This window comes from Ornithodoros turicata, chromosome 2, assembly GCF_037126465.1.
Source record: "Ornithodoros turicata isolate Travis chromosome 2, ASM3712646v1, whole genome shotgun sequence".
NCBI classification, from domain to species: domain Eukaryota; kingdom Metazoa; phylum Arthropoda; class Arachnida; order Ixodida; family Argasidae; genus Ornithodoros; species Ornithodoros turicata.
The window spans coordinates 88874853-88899575 of record NC_088202.1 but is presented as its reverse complement, the minus strand read 5'-3'; the positions used below and the strand labels follow the sequence as shown (position 1 = coordinate 88899575).

At 45.3% G+C, this 24723-nt stretch overlaps 1 protein-coding gene across 1 annotated transcript in view; it reads right to left on the bottom strand.

Moving 5' to 3' along the window:
- LOC135385714 (cholinesterase 1-like) overlaps positions 1 to 24508 on the bottom strand; it is a 71849-nt gene extending 47341 nt beyond the window's left edge. Inside the window, exon 1 of the mRNA XM_064615191.1 lies at positions 22809 to 24508. Within this exon, the coding sequence (XP_064471261.1) occupies positions 22809 to 24418 (1610 nt within the window). The 5' untranslated portion in view covers positions 24419 to 24508. The remainder of the gene's footprint in view (positions 1 to 22808) is intronic.
- Between the last annotated feature and the right edge of the window lie 215 nt (positions 24509 to 24723).

The following is a 24723-nucleotide window of genomic DNA, read 5'->3' as shown; positions in this document are numbered from 1 at the left end:
AACGTTAAGGTGAGACGGATGCAAAAGTGTTTGTATATGTCGCCGTATGCTGGACGGAACACGGAATTTCACCTCCGGGTCAATCTGATGAAGAAACGATGAACGTCCGTCAACTTGTAACCATTGCCTTATGCATATGTCTTTTGTCAGCAATTTTAACAGGTGTTTCACATCTGACCTGGAGTATGTCACCGGGTGTTCCGTTGACGATCGGTGCGCTATATCTGCTATCTCATCTGCTGCTTCATTACCCCGTATGTCATTATATCCGGGAAACGACTGAGCAGTATGTCGTGGCCAGTATCTACTACTTTCTTGTATGCGATGAGAATGTCCCGTACGATTGGCGCCATACAGCGACTTCCCAAGAATGATGGTATGGCTTGGGGACCGGCCTTTGAATCGCAATATTTCGCAATCGCATTTCAGGTAATTTTGGGTTGTAACTATGCTGCCATTATCAATAGAAGTTTGGGAAAGCAAAAGTGAAAGGGCAGGCACAGTGCTGGACAAAGGTTTACGGAACACGCTCCGGCGCATTCCTTCCTCAGAGTGACACACTAGCAGCGAATGGTACCGTACGGACTTACAAACAGGTGACTAGGTTACCTAGGGACGTCTCATTAAGTCCGTACAGTCCCATTCACTGCTAGCGTGTCACTCTGAGGAAGGAATGCGCCGGAGCGTGTTACGTAAACTTTTGTCCAGCACTATACATGGGCTCCTCGCATCGCTTCTTTCGGAGATCTGAGCACGACTGAAAATTTGCATGCCTTGGAATTACGGTTTTCGCGTGTTTTTCTTTTTTTTTTTTTTCTGGTTGTTATCATTGTATAGTAGTGAATGTATTTTGCAATACAGTGGGGTAAATCCAGCATGCGCTTTCTGTTTCCGTACAAATAAAAAGAAAGAAGGAAACGTAAGGTTGACTTGGGAAATTTCGGGGTTTAACTGGGATAATTCAATTTCTCGCGAATTAAATTTGATAACTGTTCTCAGAAGTCCTGTCAAAATCTCCCCCGAGATAAATATCGCTGACCGCATCATGTTCAGCCACGTAGATTTTTTCATACGATTTTTTTTAACACCCTGCATATGTATAAAGTCAGGTAGCTGCCCGCTACAGCCAATCTACAGCAGGAAGCGGCTCGACGTGTACGTTAAAAGCGATGCTGTGATTGGGTGGACTCCTAATGACTACGTCTTGCGTAGCAGTAACAACAGGTCTTAATTTGACAATAAAATTCACTTCGGTAGTAAAATACACTGAAATTATTCACGTGTGGCGTCACTTTTCGAAGATAACGTTATGCCGCTTTGTTGATCGTACAGCATCGCTCATATCTCATTACCCCCACCGTTCCGAGACTATTTTCGAAGAACAAGTTTTCCATCCGGGCTGTAAGTGCACTGCAGAATGGACCTTTTGCACACAAGCGTCGTATCCTACCGGCTCTCCAGCGAACTACACTCAAAGCGCGCTACAATTCAAACCCACGTGTGTAGCACAAAGCAGCACAGAGGACAAAAACCGGTCCCGAATGGGACCGACTAGCTCGGGGCGCTCGTGCGGTGTCCCTCCCCCCCACAAGTCCCCACTTCTGGATGGATGGATGGATGGATACTGTGGCTTTTCCCTTTGAAACGGGCGGTGGCTTGCGCCACCTAACCTAGAATTGACACATTACTGAGATTGAAATTACTTCAGGTGATTAGAACTATTCACGTGGCTCCACTCCATTATTCCTATGCCACCAATCATTAGTCGGTCTTTTGTATTTTGTACTGTTTTAAAGTTGACTTCGTCCCTACCCTTTCGGAAACCCAATGCTTTCCATAAGGTCACATCATCATGCGTTAGCGGAATACCTTTGCATGCCAATATGACATACTCCGAGGTCTCCTCTTCTTGTCCACATATAACGCATGTTTTTTTCTGTTATACCTGTATATTTTGCGACATGAGTTTTCGCTCGTAAAATCCCTGTCCTCGCCTCAAACAGCAGTGCACTTGCTCTAGATTTGTCGAAAATTTCCTCTGACCGTATTTCCGTTTTATCTTCCCTGTACATCCCAATGACGGTTTCTCCTGCATTTTACTTGTCTACTGCATAGTTTCCGATTTCCTTACTTTAGTCTTTATGCTTTTCTTCTTACTTTTCTCGTCCCAGTATTTAACAGACAGACGTCTAGTTCTTTTCCGCCATTTCGTGTCTACGTTGTTTAAGTACATGTGATAGTATACCTTCTTGGCCCACACCTTTTCGTCTAATTGTCTCAGCCTCGCCTCGTACCTGATCTTACTTTTAGCCTCTCGTCCCTCAAAGGAGGACCATCCCCCATCTCCCCTGACCCCATCATTCGGTGTATTTCCATGTGCCCCTAGTGCCAATCTCCCTACTCCCCTCTGGCGTGTTTCCATAAACGACTGTATTCCCGGATTTGGGCAGAGCACTGCGTTCCCAAACGTCACACCTGGTACCATCACCTCCTTCCAAATCATACGGATTACTTCGTACCTGCTACAAGCCCATAGACCCCTATTTTTCATTACTGCGAATTTCGCCTTGCCTTTTTCATCAAAATGTCTTCGGTTGTTTTAAACATTTACTGCCCGTATTTATCCAGACCCTAAATACTTGTACTTGTTGATATTTTGGACTGTTTTCTCCTGTATTGTCAAAGTTCCTTCCTGGACACCACGAAATACCGTATGACCCGACTTCTCACTGCTGAACATAAGCCTTAGTGACTCGCCTATTGTGCCGCACATATCCAATAACATCCTGTGACTCCGTCCCCGTAATTAACTTTCCGCTGTGATGTGTTTTGTCGTCCCCATTCAGCGCCATCTATTGAACACGGAGATAACTTTGTACGGCACAGTCAAGGTCATGCGCATAAGCAGCAGTCGTGAAAAAAGGACACAGTGCTTCACTCTATCGTCAAGGCACGGAAGCGCACGCACTGATCACTCGATTCTCGAGCCACCTTTTGCGCGACGTACACATTAAACGCAAGGACGAGCGTTCGCTTTCACTCCCAATGCCCGCAAGGTTTGTTGCGTGGCACGAGCCACAACAACGGCGTGAATGGGGCAAACTTACATGGTTGGATGGTTGGTTTGAAGAAAAAATGATATGGAACGCCTGAAAATTTCGGCAAACGCATTGATATTCCAGCACCATATGTTTCTCCGACGGTCCGAAAAAGCGCAAAGAACGGCCTACACGATTATTTGGTAGTGGAAATATACAGTTTTGGCTTCACATTTGTGAAACGCTTTCGAATCCGTCTCCGCAAAAGTATCGACACTAGCGTTCTTTGTGATTTGAAAAACAATGTTTGAAAGTATGCGGCGAGTTCGTCTGGTTCCCTGCCGGCTAGTTCGCCGCTAATGGGAAATCACACAGTTTGTTTTCTTCAACGGCGCGGCAACTTTGGACATCACTTTTTTAGCGCTTAATTTTTTGAAGCTGAAACTGCCTGTCTGGCAGTGGCGGATCCATTGGAAGGAGGGGGGGGGGGCGTCGATCACTGCCCCCAAACCGTCAGTTTATACATGGGATTTCCCTCTCTCCACTCCCCCACTACGCGCTCCGACGAAGAAACCGCCCCCCCCCCTCCGCAAAGCGAGGGTCTGGATCCGCCCCTGCTGTCTTGTGCCGTGCAAATTGGTTCAATTGTATTCCATTCTATTTCATTGTCATGATACCCTGGTAGCGATTTGCATTAACAGTTCGTCTAAGCTACGTGCACTTTAGTCCAAAATAAAAAAAATCTTAGCCTAGCGGTGCCTTTACGCAATAGAAGCAATCTGCATCAACGACGCAGTGTTACAGGCGGGGTTTATAGTAATGGTAATCCGAGACGGCTACACTGTAGAGGGAGGCAGAGTCAACGTATGTCACATCATGTAATGCCTAACTATAAAGGCAAACGTCTTTTCCACTACGTGTTATCTCCGCGAAACAACTGGGGCTATGAGAGGCCTACATACTTGAGGAAATGAGAGAGGAGAGCAGAAAGGCGCAAGAGAACAGTGGAATGCTTTTTGGGCCGACTTCACGAGGAACTGTTCCGACATATGGCGGGAAGGTCTACCGAAAACACCAAGAGAAAAATCAAGCAAAATCAAGCGTAAAAGGGATAGCTCGCTCCCCAACGAAACTAGTAAAAAAATAAAAAAAACGCGCTGGACGTATGCAATAGACAATGAAGAACTTCCCGTCAAACCTTTTCGTTCAAAACCGACGTATTTTTTTAGTTTTCAGTATTTTCCTGTGGGCATTGGCAGCGCTGCCGAGCACCGGGGAGGAGCATATTACTGGAGGGGGCGGTCGGTTCGGGTGACGTTTGGTGACGTTCGTTCAGTGCTGGCGAGAGGCTGGGGATAGGAGGCGGCGGGGCTCGATCCAAGAAGACTGCGGAAAACGGACCGCACTCATGACGTCACGTTATTCTCCCGCGCACGTCCTGCTCCGCGGCAAAGCTTACTTGCGTGGATCTCGTTGCTTTCAGATGCCTACAATAAATCATACCGCTCGAGCTGCGGGAAACTAATGCACGGACCTGATAAGGTTCGAAATACACCACCGTTTGCAACAGGAATCATCGAATCGATGCTTGGACAGCGAACTATCTCTTTAAAGGGGCTCTAAGATGAAATGCAACCATTATGTTTTTATGTACCACCGGTATGTGAGAGTCTCGTTGGTTCACGGCTACACCTCCTCCAGGGGAATACGCTGGCAATTCATCGCGGAACGAGCTCCCTGGTGGGGTGGCTTGACCAAGCCTACTTGGCTTTCTGATGGCATACACAACCCATCACGTGTCAATCCTTCATATTTTTCACACTAATGAACTTCAAAGACTGATAACTTCGCGATCACAGCGACCACAGACGTCCGGCACAGGAAAGATTAGAGGCCGCCAGGGATTGGTGGACAGGTATCATGTGATAATGAAGTACTACGTAACGGATTTGAGAGAGGCTACTAATTGCTACTGGACATGTTTTGAAGATTACCAGCAACTCTTGAGCAGTTCGGTTTAAATTGTTGTAAGCTGTAAAAATATCTGCGCGATGTGCGCCATCTGTTGACCTTTCTCTTTCTCTCCGCGTCTCCTTGCCGTGTGCTCCTCTGCCATCATTAGTATAGAGTGGCCAGAAGATGAAAGCTGTGAAAGTCGCTTGGTATCGCTACTGCGGGCAAAACCTCGCATCCAGGAGATTTCTGCGGATGTGTGGTTTACGTTGTAGTGTTCCGAGAAGCGCAAACCGTGCACCTTCGTCGACAAAGCGAACATTGCAGCTGACCACCACCTGCCAGCTGGCTAGCCTAGTTGCATGTGTTCCCAATAGATGGCGCGAGCCGCCTCAGGGTTGCAGTGCCGTGCATGCCAAAGGGAGTCTGGCCAGCCTAGGAAGAGCCTAAAAAAGGAGGCTCGACCTGTCAATCACATTGAGCGTTTTTCAGTGGCTGTTTCCTATGCAGGCCGCCATGACACCAAAATTTTCCCGAAAATGGCGGCGTAGCTTGTAACGGCGAAGCCAGGATTTCATGACTTTTTCTTCTTTTTTTACAAATTACATCAATGTTATTCCGCAAGTGTACATTTAGTTGCAATTATCTTGCAAATCACCTTTAAATTACGCTCCAATGTCGATGTTTACCTTAAAATAATATGTTTCGTCGTCCTCGTTAGGCCTAGTAAAGACAGCGGTGGCAGGCAAATAGCAAGAAAAACGCCACGGATGGCCAAAAATGTGCGTTTTAAGACAGACTTTTATCATATACGCACCTTTGCCCGTTCTTGATTCAATCTTGTTATGTTTCATAGTTAAAATACGTATAATACCGGCAGCAATCTGTTCCAACAAGCGGTTCTACCGGTCAATCAGTTCTGCTAGCAAGCCCTTCTGCTGTTCTGCGTCTTCCCGACATGCCCCTCTCCATCCAGATGGCGCCGATAAAAGTGGACGCAAAATCCATTATGTTGTAGGTCGTCAGGGAATATCCCATTCAATCTAATCCAATCCAGGTTCTCGAAAATGTCGGCACCCAGTAAATACAGGTAATGTAATTATCTCACAGTAATGAATTACTTTATCTGGTTACTCTTACAGCTTGGTAACTGTAGAGCTGCAATTTGTACCAAGGAGCAGTTACTTTCCGCAGTGTTTTACACGAGTGGCTTTTTATATTTTCTCTGCAGCATTTCTACTTTGAAAATCTGAAGCTTTCCTAAGCCTTTATTCCTTTTCACCTTTTCCATTTTTCTTTTAGCTGCTAATTTACCATCATTTCGTATTAATTAAAATCACAATATACTCAAACGAGGTGAAAACTGCGCATGTGAACGGCCATATCACCGAGAGTAAACGATGAACTCTACACCCGTTTTCACAAATGCAAGTTTCGATGGTCTCTATGTAACAACTTACGGTTTAGTAACGTGTGTAGTGCCACGAAGTTACCAATTTAATACCAGCGTTAGGTGTGCTATCTGTTGTGCGTTCCGTCCAGACACCATGTTTTCCACGTCTGAGTTGCATTGTTCGCATAAACATTTATGGTATACATTGTACTATGAACGTATGGTGTGAGAAAGTGTAAGTTTCGTTATTCTGTGGGAGAGTCTGCAGTGTGGTGCCACTTTAAACCAGGGATCGGAACCGTTATTTTTTCGGTTCGGTTCGGGTTCAGGTTCAGGCATATTGGTTCGGTTCGGGTTCAGCTCCGCAGCAGCGCAAACTATCAATTTCAACCGGTTTAAACTGGTTCGAACCGGTTCAGGAAAGTAAATTTTGAGGGATTACCATGGGTCAAAAGCAAGCACATCCGTACGATTCTCAAATAACACAAATATTTCTTTGTTGTTGTTGTTGCCGACAGAGGAGTGGCTCACAGCAATACTGCGTGTTACAGATCTGCATTTCAGGTGTAACGTTACGGTAGCATATACTGTACTCTCTATGTGCACTCATCGTTTACAACCTGTTACATCCTGCCCAGGGACTGGCCGTTAGTTTCGCAGGCCAAAATGAAAACTTGGGGTTGCTGGGCGACAAAATCACGTATAAGGAAGCCTAGAACTGCCAAAAGGAAGAAGAAAAAAATAAAACCCGACCAAAGGCGCTTCTGTCCTTTCTGACCACATATATTCAATCAGACGCTGCTTTTGCTCCTTTGGGAGCAAGAAATCTGACTCGCCATAGCACGATCTCCAACACAATTGTCATTTACATTTGTTGTCCGAAGTACCCGATGAATGATACCTGTGTTACCTTAGCTGGTGAAATAAAGCACCGCCCGACCCCCAAAACTAACACAACTAAATGAACGCTATAGCTGCGAAGAGGAAATACTAAATACCTCGCGCACTTGGGTCCCAGTTTTGTTTTGTTCATTGTCGATTTCGAATTTGTTTGGCAACGCGGCTCAAGCCGCTGTGTAAATCTTAGTTCCGATCTCCCACAACGCACATTACGACTGAACCGTTTCGCGAACCGGTAACCGTCAAATATTTTTTCGGTTCAGTTCCGGTTCGGTTCAACGCGAGAAAAAAATATTTTGGTTCGTTTCAGTTCCGGTTCAGCAAAAAATACGGGGTTTTAGAGGTTTTCGGTTCGGGTTCGGTTCCGATCCCTGCTTTAAACGCACACAGCTTGAAGTAACTCAAGAGTAACTTAATTACCTTTCGCGAGTACCTGTAACAATCATATTTTAGTGTCCGTAACTTTTCTTGTAACTTTAATACCTTCAGTGTCACCATGTAACTGTAACTGTGACGGAGTTCCAGTAAATTACACAGCTCTGCTCGGTGATGGCGTTAATGCATCTTACAGTCGTCTAAAAAAGTGTATTTGTCAAGGGGGATTGTGAAAGCTCGATAGCTAGAAGAGTTGCAATTTGTATCACATGCACGCTAAGGGGAACAACGTACTACGTACACATGTGATGGCGATGTCACTAATCGCTGGCTATGCCGAATGAGTATGCTTAGCGGCGCAACACGTAAAGATAAGAGAAGGGTCGCCGATCTGTATGCACAGTTTATAGTGCCAGTGGCGCTCGTCCCCTAAACTATGTTCTCACTTCTGAGACGGAAAAGTTCACGTATTTTTTCTGCTGTTGACTCATAGGATACGGTGTGGGGTTTCGCAACACTTCAAGTGAAGTAAAATGTAACATGTTGTTCCGGAAGTCACCGTCAAACGTGGCAATAGTAGTGAGTTAAAAAAACGTACGCTGTCCCCTCTACGTACGTATGGGATAGCGGGTGGTTCTGCGCAGCAATGCGCAAAGCTCTGGTTGTGCTTTGCGCGTGCGCAGATCACCAACGATACGCAAAAGCAGCCTACGTTATTTAGGGTTCCGCGTTTTCGGTTTTAAGCGAAAAACATCGGAAAACATACGCCGGGTAAATTTTCCCTCATTCGGTTTTAATCGAAAAACATCGAATACAGAGGAACATTCCAGGAACCATGACAGATAAATCCCTGCACATGTCCAGCTTAAGATTCCAACTTGCAAAGCAGGCTTTCTTTTATTACTCTTCTTTTCTTGGTATTTACCACGGTTGGATGACCTGAGACCAATGAGTGTTTCAGGGCCAATCCTTTTGTCCCGGATCGGGTGCGCTGGGCGGATTCTCATTCTTCTGCCATTGTAGGACCTTTTCCAGTTGGACGTGCGACGCATGCGCGAGCAGCGCCTGCGGCCGCCATCATCTTTGGTGGCTCTCGGTGGTCAGAATAGCACGGCCGGGGCGCTTTTGGTTCGCGTATTCCGTGCGAAAAATACAACCAAACGATGCGCTGCCGTTGGTTGCACAAGTGCATGTAGCTTTTGCTGCCTTATGTTAGCCTTCTTATCTTCAGCTTCGGGTTGTTTTTGTTCGTCAACCACATAAAAGCCATTCTTGTACCGCTGAAAGGGCACACACCCTACCCATTCTGTGTACAGAAACCCTAGAGATGTTTAATGTGTCTGGTACGACTGCTGCCTTGTAAAAGTATACCATGGACTTTGTTCCACATTTCTTTGCCGTTATCTGAAGGAACATCCGCCATAAACTTGCCCATAAACACATTCCTCATGCTAACCCACTTTTTCACGTCCAAAAAGCGGTCCAAGAGCCTGGGTTGTTCACCCTAGCCCGTTCGACCACTTGATAGGTTTTTCTGCTCTGACACATAGTGACTAAACATGCCATATATGATTTTCCCCCATAATCCCCAACACTTTGTCAAATAATAATTGATGTCAGATAATAAATATTTTTATAAATAAATAAAATAATTACATGACATTTTTCGATGATTTATTCGCGTCGAATGTGGACAAATTTTAGCAACGTATTATTAATGATTGTATTTAACTGACCATTGTATAGGAAAAAGAATGGTTCTGGTCTATTTACTTTGCACATATGTTCAAGTGAATCTAAATTTCCTCTTCCAACATACATGTTAGTGAAGAAGTCCTTCGTAACCTAGACAATATAAGCCGGGGAGCAGATCCTTGTACTGTCTTTTCTTTTCTTCTTTTTTGATAGCCTGCATGTGTAAGGACCCACAGTGCAGATGCATACTCTAAACAAGGTTGAACGGAGGTTTTATATGCCTGACAATTCAATATCTTTCGTTGAACCATGGCGAAATTTCCCTCTGAGCATCCACAGACTTTAAGTGGCTTTCGCGCATATATGGCTATCCAATTCCAGATCGTTCCCTTTAAATATGCCGCCAGCAATGAGAAAGGTGCCCAGAGGAAGCCCGGATTATTGGCTGTGCTCACCATGAGGCCATTTTCTTCAAGATGTGTCCTACTGGTACGCCGGATTGTTCCACACTGTTCTATTCAACTGTGCTGTTCGTGAAAGACAAAGATATGCGAATAACCCGTGGTCTCCCCTCTTCAACGGAAAAAAGCAAAGAAAAAAGAAAGAAAGCAGATGACACTGGTTGCCAACTCCGTACGCTCAGAGAGTACCGTCAAAAGTTACAGAAAAACAGGTGTGAACAACACACTGAACTCCCTTCGAAGAAAAGTATTTAGAACAAACGGTGTCGAACAACCGGCTTTCGACCAAACGGAGTTCGATCAGATGTCTCCAATCACACGGCGTTTGACCAAATGTGCAGACACCGCGCGTCGCGCGAGCCACCAACCGTGTTTCCGACTCCTCCCGCTAGAGGCGCTTTTCCGCTCTGGAAAAGGTCCATTGTAGGTGCCCACCGCGCTTGTGAACCTTTTAGAGACGTGACGTCGAGTTGAATCTCGGTCACCGGCCTTTAGTTGTTTAGTGGAGAGGTTACGAAAGTACATATAGACCTCCACTTTCCAGGTACGGCGGTCCTGTCTTTCCGCGGCACCCGAGATAGGAAGAAAAAGGAAGAGGGCCTCGTACTACGTTTGCGAAAATCAAGATTTTGAACTCTCAGGCAAGGAAGATGTTGTCGTATGCAAGTATTGTCGGCGCGCATATTGGAGCACGTGCAATCGCGGCGCACGTGAATCTGAAGAATCCCCGTAACGAACAAGGTGAGCAAACGCCTTCCGGTCATTTCTTGCAGCAATTATAGAACTCTACTAATTAGTGAAAGGCAGGAGCTGTTTCTTAGAGGCACTTATATTTGGACATGTTCTCAACATATTCTCGTACTCAGCAGGTCATTGCTATTCGCCGATAACTGTCGGGTAAACCATGTACACGCAAGGGAAAACATCGAAAAACTCCCATTTCACGAAAATCAAAAAACATCGAAAAACATACGCCGAATCCGCCCAAAAATAAACATCGAAAAACGCGGAGCCCTAGAACTTATACTAAAGCTCACTAGTTATTCTGGGGAATCGACCGGTAGTGCAGGAAGTTGTGTTAGCGGAAAACAACTACGAGGGGTGTTCAAGTGAAACCGGGACTTTCTGTCCCCTGAGTGTACAAATGGCTCGCGCTACTTCATTTTCGTGATTTCCACTCGCGACAGGCCTCCGCGTTCACCACGTGGTGGTCCAAAGTTTGTGCAAAACAGAAGACACGTGCTGGTCAAGATGGCCGACAACGAGGTGAGCGCGCACATCGAACAGCGGAATTGTCATGAAGTTTCTCGTGAATGAAGGCGTAACGTCATCTGAAATTCACAGAAGACTTCAGGCTCAGTATGGCCACGATACACTTAGCCGCAGCAAGGAGTTTGAGTGGCGCAAACGGTTCCGAGACGGCCGTACATCAGTGCAGGACGATCCCGGCCGGGGCGGCTCAGAGCCCAGTGTCAGACTTCCTGAGAAAATCCAGCATGTGGAGCGCCTAATCCTCAAGGACCGACGGATAACATGTCGGATAACTGGCTCGAAAGACGGACCTTTCTGTGGGAACGTTGAACACTATCATTTATGAACACCCCCAGTTTCGGAAAGCCTGCCTCCTCACCAAAGGAGACCTCCTCCTACAGGACAATGCACGCCCGCATACCGCGCATCTCACGTCACGCACCTTACAGGAGCTTGGCTGGGAGTTGGTGCCACATCCCCCTTACAGTCCAGACCTCGCCCCCAGCGATTTCCATCTCTTCGGGCCACCGAAGGCGTTCGTTGGGGGCCGCCACTTTAGCTGCGACGAGGAAGTCAAGAATGCGGTCCGATCATGGCTGCTACGCGCCGGTAAGGATTTCTACGCTGCTGACATCCAAGCCCTCGTGAAAAGCTGGGACAAGTGCATTAGTGCAGCTGGAGATTCCGTTGAAAAATAAAACTAATTTCTCGCCTGTAAGTTAATTTTCCTTTTGCGAAAAATGTTAAGTCCCGGTTTGACTTGAACGACCCTCGTATATTGGCGTTATCGTAAGAGAGATGGCTATCATGCCGAATTTTTACCCTCATTGATGGACACTTCGTGATGGGTGGAGAGACGAATTTTTAAGAGCAAAAAAAGAACAGTCGAGGTTAGTCCCATCATATATTACACGTTACCCATACATAAATAACAAAAGAATGTACCTACATGAACCACAAATTTACCAAAATTAGAGGGACGGTCTCGTACAGCCGGGGCGATTCCGAAACTTAGCCAAAACTAGTTTCACGAGTAGTGTACACATACAACCGTCAAAGTTTCATTCGGAATAACAAAGTCGTTTTCAAGGAATTTGTCGAAACGTGCCGTAAGAGCAGACGACGAAAGCTGCGCTTCTGTCATGCATACGTCACGTATGACGTCAGCCTGCGGGTGCGTCGTCGTTGTCATGGTAATTGTAACTTGCAGAAGCACCTTGGGTTGAGTAATCACCTTTGCTCTCGAAATAGCATGGAGGAAGGAAACACAAGGAGCGGCCCCTCCGACAGTTTTCTATCGGGACGAGCGTAGCCGGCCTCGCATTCCATTCTGGGAGACTCCTGTCTACCACGTGACCGCTCACGTGACCCTGCAGACAGCATGGCTCCAGCAAAGCAGACGACGCGAGCTGTAGTTGCGTTGCGGTTCAGATGGCAGTATTACATTGAACACGTGCTTGCACTTCATTTCTGTGTGTTCGAATGTTTACTGTTCTATTAGAAGACCAGTCACAGTGTGCAGAACGCAAAAGGAGTACGCTGGACCGGAAACATCACGTGTGTCAACGGTTACTTCCAACGTATGTACTTCTCTTGACTAAGTGGTAAAGAATGCCGTTCCATTAATCAGATTTGGGCAACAAAAGAAGATATGAAATGAATCTGCGGCAGAGTTTGAGGTCCCAAATGAACAATTCAAGATGACTCGAAGATACACAGGCGACTAAAGCAAGTTACCGTTTACTTACGAACAAAACGCGTTCCCGTGACAGAGCTGATTTCAGTTCAACGAGAGCCGTAGCCGGGACAGGAACACATTACCATACGTCGTTTCTACGATGGTGCTCACATTTTCACAATAAATTACTTTCAAAAACCAAAATCATACGGAGAGCAGCGCGAGAAATAAAGCCTTGCAAAACCGAAACTTTAGAGAGGATCACGTGGTGTACAGGAAGCAATGGCGATTTTGACTCGAGCGACCGCTAGAGGGTGGCTACGCTAGTTTTGAGGGAACACTGATCTCTATGTATAAAGGCTGGATCGCGCATGGGAGAGGGGCTGGTGGGGGAGAGGCGTGCCTTCGGGCCGCCATGTTGGGGTGCCCTAAAGTGCTGTGCGTGCCCATAGAAAACAATGGGAGGCAACAGAGATTGTGAGTATTTATTGCGCTGCTAGCATTGATCGTTGTTTGTCATCACACAATTTTGTAAGGTACCAGTATACTGATGTATCCTAACAGTGTTTCACAGGTGTCCTGCCGTTCGATTCGTAACTACGTTATGTTTTGCATTCCGAAACTAGACCGTCACTGCAATGCAGCGCTGAGGATTGTACTACAGCATGTTTCCCAGACAATATTTCAATAAGAGACGACTTGAGGTTAACAACAACCTTGTATATAATATCCCGTACTGCGTTCTGGACAAAAATTGTTCCATAAAGGACGGTCCGGGAAAAGATATACTCGCATGGCAGAAAGAGATCGTTCTGTAGAATCACAGCCGTTGTTTTAGCCGTGTATGCGTTTAGTATGATTTATATCAAGCATCGCCTTAGAAAGAGTCTCTTAGTAAATGACAGCGGTGCTTTGCCTCGCAAATATGGACACACCAAAGCAGCCGAAATAATTACTTCACGCAATTAGATCACGCTCGTTAGGACAGTTAATCAGGTAGTGATGTAAGCGTATTCAATTAAGTTACTTAGAAAGTGGTAACACTTCCTTGAGACACAGGACTTATCTCTTTTCAAGTACAGCCCTTCTATGTTTGTTTGCTTCTTCCTTCATTTGTTCTGATTATTTGCAGGCGCGGTTGTGCCAAACTGAATGTCCTTCTCGAGTACTCACATGCTTTTGCTGAATACAACTGCAGCGTGAGCAAAGCTGCCTAGGGACGGGGGCCTGCTATCCAGTGCTGACTTTGTCATGCTTCTTATGTGGAGCACGTTCCAAAAAAATGCAGCTGCACATCTGAAACTCCAATCATCCATCGTCATCTAAAAGGGAGTGTCGTAGCACCGTTGTGAGACCAGACACACTTTCTGAAAATCTTCTATGGCACCTTCCGCAGTTTGCGCAGTTTTGTCAAGCATCGAAGTCTCTCATAGGAACCACTTTGCATTAACTGTGACTCCAATCTTACATTTTGATGTGCAAGGGCCCTCTTGCAGTGGTCTGCAAATTGCAACAGGACGATTTGGAGCTTGAAACAGTTGTGATTTTGTCATTTTGGCCCTCATGTACCCCGTCTGTGAAACGTAAACAAAAAAAGTCTAACACGATATGCTTTTGTAAAGAAGATCACTGATGATGAGTAAAGAGAGTATAAAAGTTCAAGTTTATTCAACATTTTATATCATTCATTATATTATTCAACATTATCAAGTTTATTCAAGTTCGACATTTATTTCTTGCACTTATGCGTTTCAGGGTACAATGAACGTGCAGGGAGGTCGCAAAAGACTACATTTATTGTTTTGTGACCTTGCTACAATGACAATATATATTTTAGGAATGACAATGGACAGGTACACTCTCTAAATTTGTAGCACTCAATTTTAGGTTGGAATGAGGAATGAATAGCAACTTCCCTCCTGATATTTTGTCATATATGCTGAATTTTAAATTTAATGTGATCAAATATGTGATAATATAATAATATATATAGGACTAATAATATATAAGAATATAATATGTGATAAATGAATGTAATCAACAGTAGATGTAAACAACACCAGTAGCCAGAGAAGTGCATTCTCAAGAAATAATTTTCTTCTTATAGCATATATGTGCATGCCTATTAACTGAAACAATTATCACAGTTCCCTGACAAGTTTTAATTTCTCAGAGTGTACTGTAGAGGCGGCTTAGATCTACAACAGTTAATACAAGGTATTATATACCGTGAATACATTTGAAAATCCCACGTGACACATATGCTTTTACCGTATTTTCACGTGTATTAGCCGCACCGCAGATAAGCCGCAGGACTCGTTTTTAGATACATTTTGAAAATGTTTTTGCGGATAAGACGCACTCGCAGATAAGCCGCGGGTAATACGACGCGACTGCTTTGTGCGCTAAACCAGTGATGCACAAACAAACTCAATAGAGACTCTCAACGCTCTTCGACGGCGTACTCCCTGCCAGCTGCCCTGTTCCCGTACTGGTACGTGACGTCGACGACTTTTAGTTTGAAGCCGCTGTCGTAGCTGTGCCTCCGCGTTGGAGCCATACCTTACCTCTAACTGCCGTGCCCGTGTCCACGAATGCTGCTGCTCAGGTCAAATGAGAACTGACGCTTAGCTGACCACGTTTTATCCCGATGTCAGGTGTATTGAACCCTTCCTGCCGACAAAGGAGACCGTAGGGAAGGCCATAATTCCGGTGTCGGCATGATGTATAACAAAGGAGGTCAGTTCTAGTGTTCTACTAAGATCGGATTGTGCCCTTGTTGCGTGTTTTTTGTGGATTGATGAATTAGTGGTGTTCCAGGAGATATTAATCACTGTCACCCCTTTTGTTAAAGCTGCGTGGGGGAATGTATTCGGAAGGTCAGTCCACTCGAATGTGGAGCTACTTTCTGGAGCTGCTGTGGTAATTATTTATTATTATTATAATTATTATTATTTATTCATACTACTGGCTTACAAGTAAGCCTAAGTAGGGTGGGATACATAACACTTAAGGTAAACACACAAAGTCAACAAAAAGTGATAACAGAAGACATTAATTCAGAACTGTCGCTATCAGTTTACAGAAATTCTCAACCGTAGGACTATTCATTATCGCCTGTGGTAGCTCATTCCATTCCAGGACAGTCAAAGTATGTGGGCACTACGCAGGTTCTGCACCCATTTCTTGAGTATGTCGAGGCAGCTGTGAAGTAACCTGTATTGATGATGATTATTCCAATTTTTATGGTGCATAGACAACAAAGGCCATAATACATCAGAACATTGGTTTGGATGCAGCTTGTTAAAAATGAATATGTTGTTTAACAAATGCATTGGGCAAATGTTAAAACATCAGTTTAAAACAGGGTTTACAATCCCTGTATCTTCTAAAAATTGAAAAGGTTAAAACTATTCTAAAAAGAATATGGGTAACTCTTCTAAACAGGAATATAATTATTATATTGCTGGGTGAAGGAGCCTAAGGTGTATAAGGTGTGTTTCTGACGTGAACATGAAAGAAAATGTGCAAAATTGAGAGAGACTAACCACAGTGCGTACACTGAAGTGGTTCCTTCCTGTAAAGTAGAAACCCGTGGATAGAAACATAATACTTACCTGTACACTCAGTCGCATCACACTTCATAGACGACCCTCTGGGTAGCCCCATGAGGAAATCTGTTTTGAGAGACCACTTTTGCCTTAAAAACTGCTACAAATAGCACGACACGCTACAAATTATTACTATCGTAACAAGCTGACGATACAGCTCAGACACAAAGGCGTTATTCAAGTCGCGCCACACCACCGTTACGTAGGATTCTTTGTCACAAATCAAACCAATGCACAAAACAATACCAATACATAAAAAAATGTGACAATCGTGGTCTTATTATGACGTAATACCGAACTTGTGCGCGAAGGTAATTCAAAGAAATGAATGTGGCACTTGCTTCCGCAGAGAACACTGTGTACCATGCTAGCAATGCATGCAAAAAAGCGCTCGAGTGCTCGCACATATATTGATGACAACACTACCTGTGTAGTGTAACATGTTCTTTCAAGCATATTATGCACTCAAACTGTATTTGCCGCCGGGTAAAATGCAAGTGTGCTCGATTGAACGTCGGAAGAGCGATCAAGCAACCTGCATCCAGTGCTCGTTTTGGGCAAAAAAACACTTCATAATGGTCAAATAAATGTACAGAATGGACGCCTATTTATTCCTTGATGAAGAGTGACTCACCTGTATAAGTTTAGGCCCTGTAACCTTGCCAGTACGGTTGGTACGACCGTAATTGCAAGAAGTTGCCATGATCGCTGCGGCGGCTGTTGTGGGCACCGTAAGATGGCGGCCGGTTTCTTCACGCTCGCGCTCCCTATCCGCGATCCAGCCTTTTACAATCGAGATCAGTGGGAGGGAAGAGCCGTTCCTTGTGTTTCCTTCCTCCATGCGAAATGGGGACACTCAGGCATATACCTCCGCGAGCGGAGAATGTAGTTCGAGCATCGACTGTGGGGTCTCCCATAATGTGGCGCACAATCGGATACGTGGAAGCTAAGTCACGTGTTTTCTTTCCGCGAGTATTTAGTGCGGTTTTTAAATAAACACGTGCTCCTTCTCCATGTACGTCGTCAGCGACACTTCATTTCGAAGCATGATCAGTGTACAACGGGGAGTGTAATGGAAGCGCGCGTAATATATTTTTGGTCGGAGCTGTAATGCGACCGCGCGCGCCGATGGCCAGCGACTTCAGATTTGTGATTGTGTGGATGGGGTTGTTCTGCGACTTTTAACTTGTCTCTGAGGATTAACATAGTTGTTCTGAACCACCATGCTTCCCACTACTTAGAATGCGCGTTTTTCACCTGAGAACTGAAAGAAAATGTACGAGAGTTGCCGCGGTGCCCAGTAACTTCTGAAAGTCGTCTGCTCACGCCGATGCACTAGCCCGCGCAAAAGCAGACGATTTCTGTATCCTATCACGGACTTACCCGCAGGGCGACGTGGCCGTTCTTATTGTTGCCAACACAGATCGCGGCATGCTCTGCAATCATTATCAATTTAATTCGGTTATTTAATAACTGTGGCGTGTTTTGTCGGGTAAATTAGCAGTATTCTATTTTCAACAAAGGGCAATCGAATGGTACACTTTATGAAAGGGGCAGGGTTTATGAGACCGTCCCTTTAAGTCACGTTATAAGTAATCAGTGGAACGCATTATCTGCACACGAGATAAATTGTTGTGTCGTGTCTGCAGGTGCAGCTGCCTGGGAAGCCCACACAAACCGGGTGTGCAATGCTGCCTGGTCCTGCACCACGAGAACTATATCGGACGAGGGTGCATGCTGCCGCTGTCCTCATGTCTTCAGCTGCGTGCTGTTACATATGGACCAGTAAATACAGTCGAATATGACGGGTGGCCCTTCCGGTAGAATGTATCCCACGAAGTCTGAATAACTGATCGATAATGACGGGAATGAACAACAACAACAACTTTATTACGGGATGATGACTGGGGAGTTTCATCGCCAGGGGCGATGAAACTCCCCAGTGAAACTCCCCAAACTCCGCACGAGACAGCGCTTGCTGTCTCGTGCGGTACCCATTGACGGGCATGTGATTATTACTAGACCCCGGATTCCTAAGCAAATGCTTTTTGTCTTTTTTTTCGTGTGGTTCTAATAGTGCACTATTAAAAATGAACTTCACCGCATTGCACGCTCCTAGCCAACAATCATCTGAAATGACATCGTTCCTTCCCCTGATTGGTGGAACATGAGAGGCGTACGCCTTTTTGTGACATTTATGTCGTTCATAATTGTCACAAAAAGGCGTACACCTCCCGTTTTCAACAAATCTGGGCAGGTAACGATATCATTCGAGGTGATGGTTGAGGTGATTCGAGGTGATAAAAAAATGCCTATAATGGCCCTAAAGCGGTGGCGAAACTCCGTTGTCCAGGCGAAATTGACATCGATCACATCTTACGTCCTTTTGAAACCATCGATCGCCATCGAAATTAATCGAAATCGAGTCCATCATGGATTTATCGAAAACTATCGAAATTAAAATCGGTTACTCGGTACAGTCGCCTATACTCGTTCTTTCTCTCCCTTCCAGCTTTGTGTTGTTTCGTGGGTCGTTATTATAAAATATAGGCACGTTCCGAAACGGTTTTGTCGCAATCTAGAACCCGCAGATCTATTGCTTGTTTATATATAAGAGTCCCCGAAGCTTTTTTTAATTTCTTCTTCCCTTTTTTACAACGAATTTGACAACAGTAAAATGCTGACGAGGAGGAGTGACGTACAAAGGGTGGTACAGGTCCGGTATAGTCCCTACAGCTTGGCTCCCTGAGGCGGTTGGAGGTGCCAATGAAGGAGCTCGCCGTTGTCGGCCTCACAGAGGTGGGCAACGTCACGACTAGCGCTCTGGGGGAATGTGCGCCCTGGACAGACTTCTAACTGAACTGTGCCAACACATGCTGACAGCCGTCGAGGAAAACCCAGGAAAAAACTCCCAGACAGCACAGCCGGCACCGGGATTCGAACCCGGGCACCTCCCAGTCTCGACATGACATGGCCAGCACGCTAACCACTGAGCCACGCGCGCTGGTGGCTACCTGAGGAAGCTGCCCTCCTCGCGGGCAGTCAGGGCCATAGGTGCATGAGCGAAAGTGACGCCACGTCCAGTGTGTGAGCAGACTTAATCCCCATATTTGCCAGCTATTGCATGCCTTGTGGTAATGTCGAAAACGAAATCTAGAAGGCGAAGCTTAAAACGTTCGAGGACTAAGAAATTTGCGTGTTAGACTAAAGCCTTCGATCTCGCATATCCCCAGTATGCTGCCCGCGACTAGGCCTTCTGAGAATTAAGTGACGTGGAACGGGTGGCAATGGCTAGAAGTCTTGTGACCGTAGTAGGATGGATAAGTTTTACAACTCGTGCAGCAAAAAGATTAGAAAAACAGTCATAACTCCCATTTATGGTATTGTTCTTGCGGATGGAACTGGTTTATTAACTTTGTTTTTGCACTTTCAGAGCTACAGATAAAAAAAATCAGCTATTTCTAGCGCCCATAACGCCATTTTTAGTGCCAAAATCGGGATTTCTAGCGCCTTTTATAGGCGCCTAAAGCAAGGTTTTCTCGGGCCTAAAAATCTAGGGTCTATAGTGATTACCTTTGAGTACATGATGTTATTCAGTAATCCTAAAGGTAAATTAAACATAGGAGTACACGGAGTTCCACAATGACTGAAACCAACATATAGATCACATATTCTCTGATCTGTCCCGAACACTTGGAACGTTGTACACAAGTTCTTATTTTATGCCATGATGGGTTAAACTTCGCCTCTACTATGCCCTAATATATCCCGAATTTATGTACTGCAATCTTGTGTGGGTGTACTGGTTACCACCAGTAAAACTAATTAGGTACTATAAATTACAGGTTATTTAAAGAAGAGCAGTACACCTCATAGAAAATTTAAATTACCGAGACTCTACCGCCGGTTTATTTGATAAATATCAAATACTTAACGTAGATTCGATCTATTACTATAAGCTAGTACTCCACCTGAGGACATTAGCACATCAGTACCTCAGATGTACGCCCTACAACATTCGGAAATCCAGGAAATACCAGACTCCTCAATTAGTAGCAACATACAGCAAACAAAGGATGGAATACCATGTAATTTACTTCTTGAACACTGCAGACGAGTCCATCCAGCAGGCACTAGGCCACAGAGAATATAAAACTAAGCTAAAAGGTCTTATACGATTGTGTCCTTACTAGATGTTGTTGACCACCCTCTCTTTAGTATATGTATTATTTTAGTGCTCCCTCCTTTTTTGAGTGTTTTTTTTTTAATATGGATGCTTTTGGTATGATGCTCTTCACAGTATTGTTGTAGTATAGTATAAAATTGTACTATTGTTCTATAGTATTTTGTATTATTGCTCATTAGGTCCAGTCCAGTCCAGTCATCTGTAAAACTACTTCTCTCCTGTATGATTTATACGTATGGTGTGATGCGCTGCCAAATTGCATGTATGTTGGGGCTCCAAAACCCCGTCAGGCTTTATAGCCTTTTGTTCTGAAGCCCTCAGTGTTTCACTGAGAAAAAAAAAATGGCTGGACGGAGACTCACCATTGCATTGCTCACGGGAAACCGCAGTACGTTCGTTAGAGATATGTACGCTCGAGAGAGAGAAAAAAAAACTTTCCAGTTTTGTCAGAATTTGATGTTATCCATATCTCCGTAGTGCACGAAAAATTGACGTGGTAACGGTGGCCGAGATGTTTTAATTTATCACCGCGACAATATAGTCCCACAATCCAAGGATCCCATAATCGAACAATGGAGCAACCTTTATGCCAGATTACTCGATGCTGTAGGAAAATTTAATACGACGTGGAACGGTCAGTACATGGACAGCGCCTCAAAACAATATTTACAATTTATGAGCCATGAGGCTATGAGGGGCGATATACACATTGCTACGCTTCATGATACAAAAGGGATATGCACTATTTACATTCGATGGAGCATGAGACGAGTGATGGGAGAGATGAGTGATGGGAGGGGTACTGTTCACGGACACCTCACGGAGGGACACCTCGGACAGATACGGAGCCCCCTTGCACCAAAAGCGAAGGGTGGAACCGCCACCGCTGCAGAAACTCGTCGCCGCCGAGTGCAAAGAGTTCTTGTTGCAAGCTATTAGTCACGAGAATACGCAATACTCGATGCTTTCTATTAAGGGAACACGGGATCCCTTGTAGCTACAGTTATGAATACCATGAAGATTATTTACAGATTCATACTAATCCCGTGCCAGTGGCCCGTATATGGCCCGCTTATACCATGGGCCTTATGTCAAATGGTGCAGGGTTCACAATAATCGCAGGGGTTCACTGGGGTCCAATACGCGGCGGTTACAGCGTTATGTATCATTTATTACGTCATTTAAAACCAGGGATCGGAACCGTTATTTTTTCCGGTTCGGTTCGGGTTCAGGTTCAGGAATATTGGTTCGCTTCGGGTTCAGCTCCGAAGCAGCGCAAAATATCGGTTAGAACCGGTTCAGGAAAGTGAATTTTGAGCGACTGCCATGGGTTAAAAGCAAGCACATCCTTACGATTCTCAAACAACACAAATGTACTTTTGTTGCTCTAATTGCCGACACAGCAGCGGTTCACAGCAACACTGCGTGTTACAGATCCGCGTTTCAGGTGCAACGTTACGGTAGCATACAGTACTCTCTATGTTCACTTATCGTATACAACTGTTGCATCCTGCTGGCCATTATTTTCACAGCCGAAAATAAAAACTTGGGGTTGCTGGACGACAAAAATCTCGTACTGGGAAGCGTACAACCGCAAAAAGGAAGAAGAAAAAAATAAAACCCGACTAATGGCGCTTCTTGTCCTTTCTGACCACATATATTCAATCAGACGCTACTTTTTCTCCTTTGGGAGCAAGAAATTTGACTCGCCATAGCACGATCTCCAACACAATTGTCATTTACATTTGGTGCCCGAAGTACCCGATGAATGATACCTGTGTTACCCTAGCTGGTGAAATAAAGCACCGCCCGACCCCCAAAACTAACACAGTGTTCTACACTAACAACTTTGTTCAGTTTCGAATTTGTTTGCCAACGCGGCTCAATCCGCTGTGTAAATCGCAGTTCCGATCTCTCACAACGCACATTACGTCTGAACCGTTTCGCGAACCGGTAACCGCCTAAATTTATTTCAGTTCAGTTCCGGTTCGGTTCAACGCGAGAAAAAAAAGATATTTTGGTTCGGTTCAATTCCGGGTCAGCGAAAAATACGGGTTTTTAGCGGTTTTCGGTTCGGGTTCAGTTTCGGTTCCGATGCCTGTAAACACTGTCTTCGTGTTGAGCATGCGCTCACTTATTCTTTTCTTTCTTTTTTCTGTTGCCTAAGCGCACTTTGAAACTGCTCGGCTGGAGCACACACGCACAACGAAAACGGATGTAAAATCATCACTGTCCAAACTGCACATACGGAATTTTGCTGCACTTACCCAGTTTTGACGAAGTCGCCCAATGTCCGCACTAGTTGCATACTGAAAGCCAGATCTTCGCTGCTCGGTGAGAAGTTTCTTATCTTTGCAGGTAGGTACTGCAGACTTGTCTTGTTCATGTTGCGTGACACGGTGGCCAAGGAGCCCAACATGTAAGGCACATCATCGGTGTGTACCACGCCGAGCCAATCATCCCAAAGTTGCAGCTCAGACTTGTGCGCGTACACGTAACGATAGACATCGTGACCCCGTCCTGACAGGAACTGGCCCCAAAAATTCGTAGGACAGACAAACACAGGATCGCCGTACGAGTGCGCTAATAAGTTCAGGATTTCTGTATCCTCCAGGTCTTCAACTCCGTTCTCGAAGTACGAGTGAATGTATTTCCTTATTACTGGTGCTGGTACATCGAATAACCCGCTGATTACAACACTCGGAAGGATGTCGTAGATGTCTTTGGCAAAATGAATATCATCTGCTCTTGTTTCGTAAGGATAATACATGAAGAGCGATCCTTCGTTTAATGTAGTGCCCATAAACATTTCTTCGCCGTTAATTGTTTTTATACTGTCGGGCGACAGTGGATCATGAGGGATAAATTCGTCGCCATATACAGGAATGAACATGTCGTTGAGCAAACCCAGAGTGCTCACCTCCTTTCTAATATCGTGAGCATGAGCTTGTCGGAGACATCGCAACATTGTGCTCACATTTCCACTCGGGTCACTGCAGTTCATCAGTCCAACCAAAGTGTTGAACCGACTCAACTCATCCTTCATCTGGAAAGTGATGAGTGATAAGGGTGTTCCACTTTCGAATATGCAACGCTTAAACAAGCCTTTGCTGAGTGGTGATAGTACATGAAGACCCACAGAGAAAGCACCGGCGCTTTGCCCAAACAGCGTTACCTCTTTGGGGTTTCCTCCGAAGAAATGAATATTAGCTTGCACCCACTTCATAGCAAGTAGTTGGTCGTAAAAGCCCAAGTTCCCTTGTGCATCCTTTGTGTGAGCGCTAAGGAAACCAAAGGCACCAACACGGTAGTTGAAGCTGACCACAATAACGTCGTTAACTGCAGCGAAGACTAAACCGTCGTTGTAGTAAATCGACGCGTCGCCCCACTGGAAGGCACCCCCGTATATCAGGATAACAACGGGCAGGGATCTGCATGTGCCCTTACTTATGCAGGTGGGTCTAAGAACATTCAGGTGAAGACAATCTTCCGAAGTGGCTGAATTGTTGTAGATCACCCGTTTGCCCAGCAGGTAATTATCTTGAACACATCCCGGTCCGTAATCACTGGCAAATAACGTACGGTCCCACGGTTTCGCTGACAGGGGTTTCTTAAAGCGCAGATCACCAACTGGAGGTTCAGCGAAAGGGATGCGAAAGAAGGCTTCGACTTTTTGATTCATGTACTGCAGGCGCACTCCAGCTACGGATCCAGTTTTCGTTCCGACAATAGGTAGATCGATTTCTGCATGGCCAGCAAGTGCAGAAGAAAGGGCTGGCGCGGTAACGAACACGACCAGGGTATAGACATATGTATGCAAACATAACGAATGAACGTACGACTCTGTCGAACGGGACTTCATCTTGCTCGTTGTCATCGCATGTGATGCACGACTGATGAAGAATTGCGCGAGGTATGGAAAGGTTGCATTTGCAAGACGAGAAGGGCTGGTGAGGGTGAAAACCAGCGAGGACCTCAATCACGCACGTTTCCCTTGCTCGAAGTGTTTCCTGCTCCGCACAACGCTTTTATGACCTTCTGCAGAAGTAACCCAGCCTACAAAGGCTTGACAGCCATGAATACGCAGCGAAGTCCATAAAAACGGATTAAGTATTACCCTGTTATTACTCTCACAGTAAAACCGAAGATACAAATGAGTTAGCGGGACGGAAGCAGGTCCAT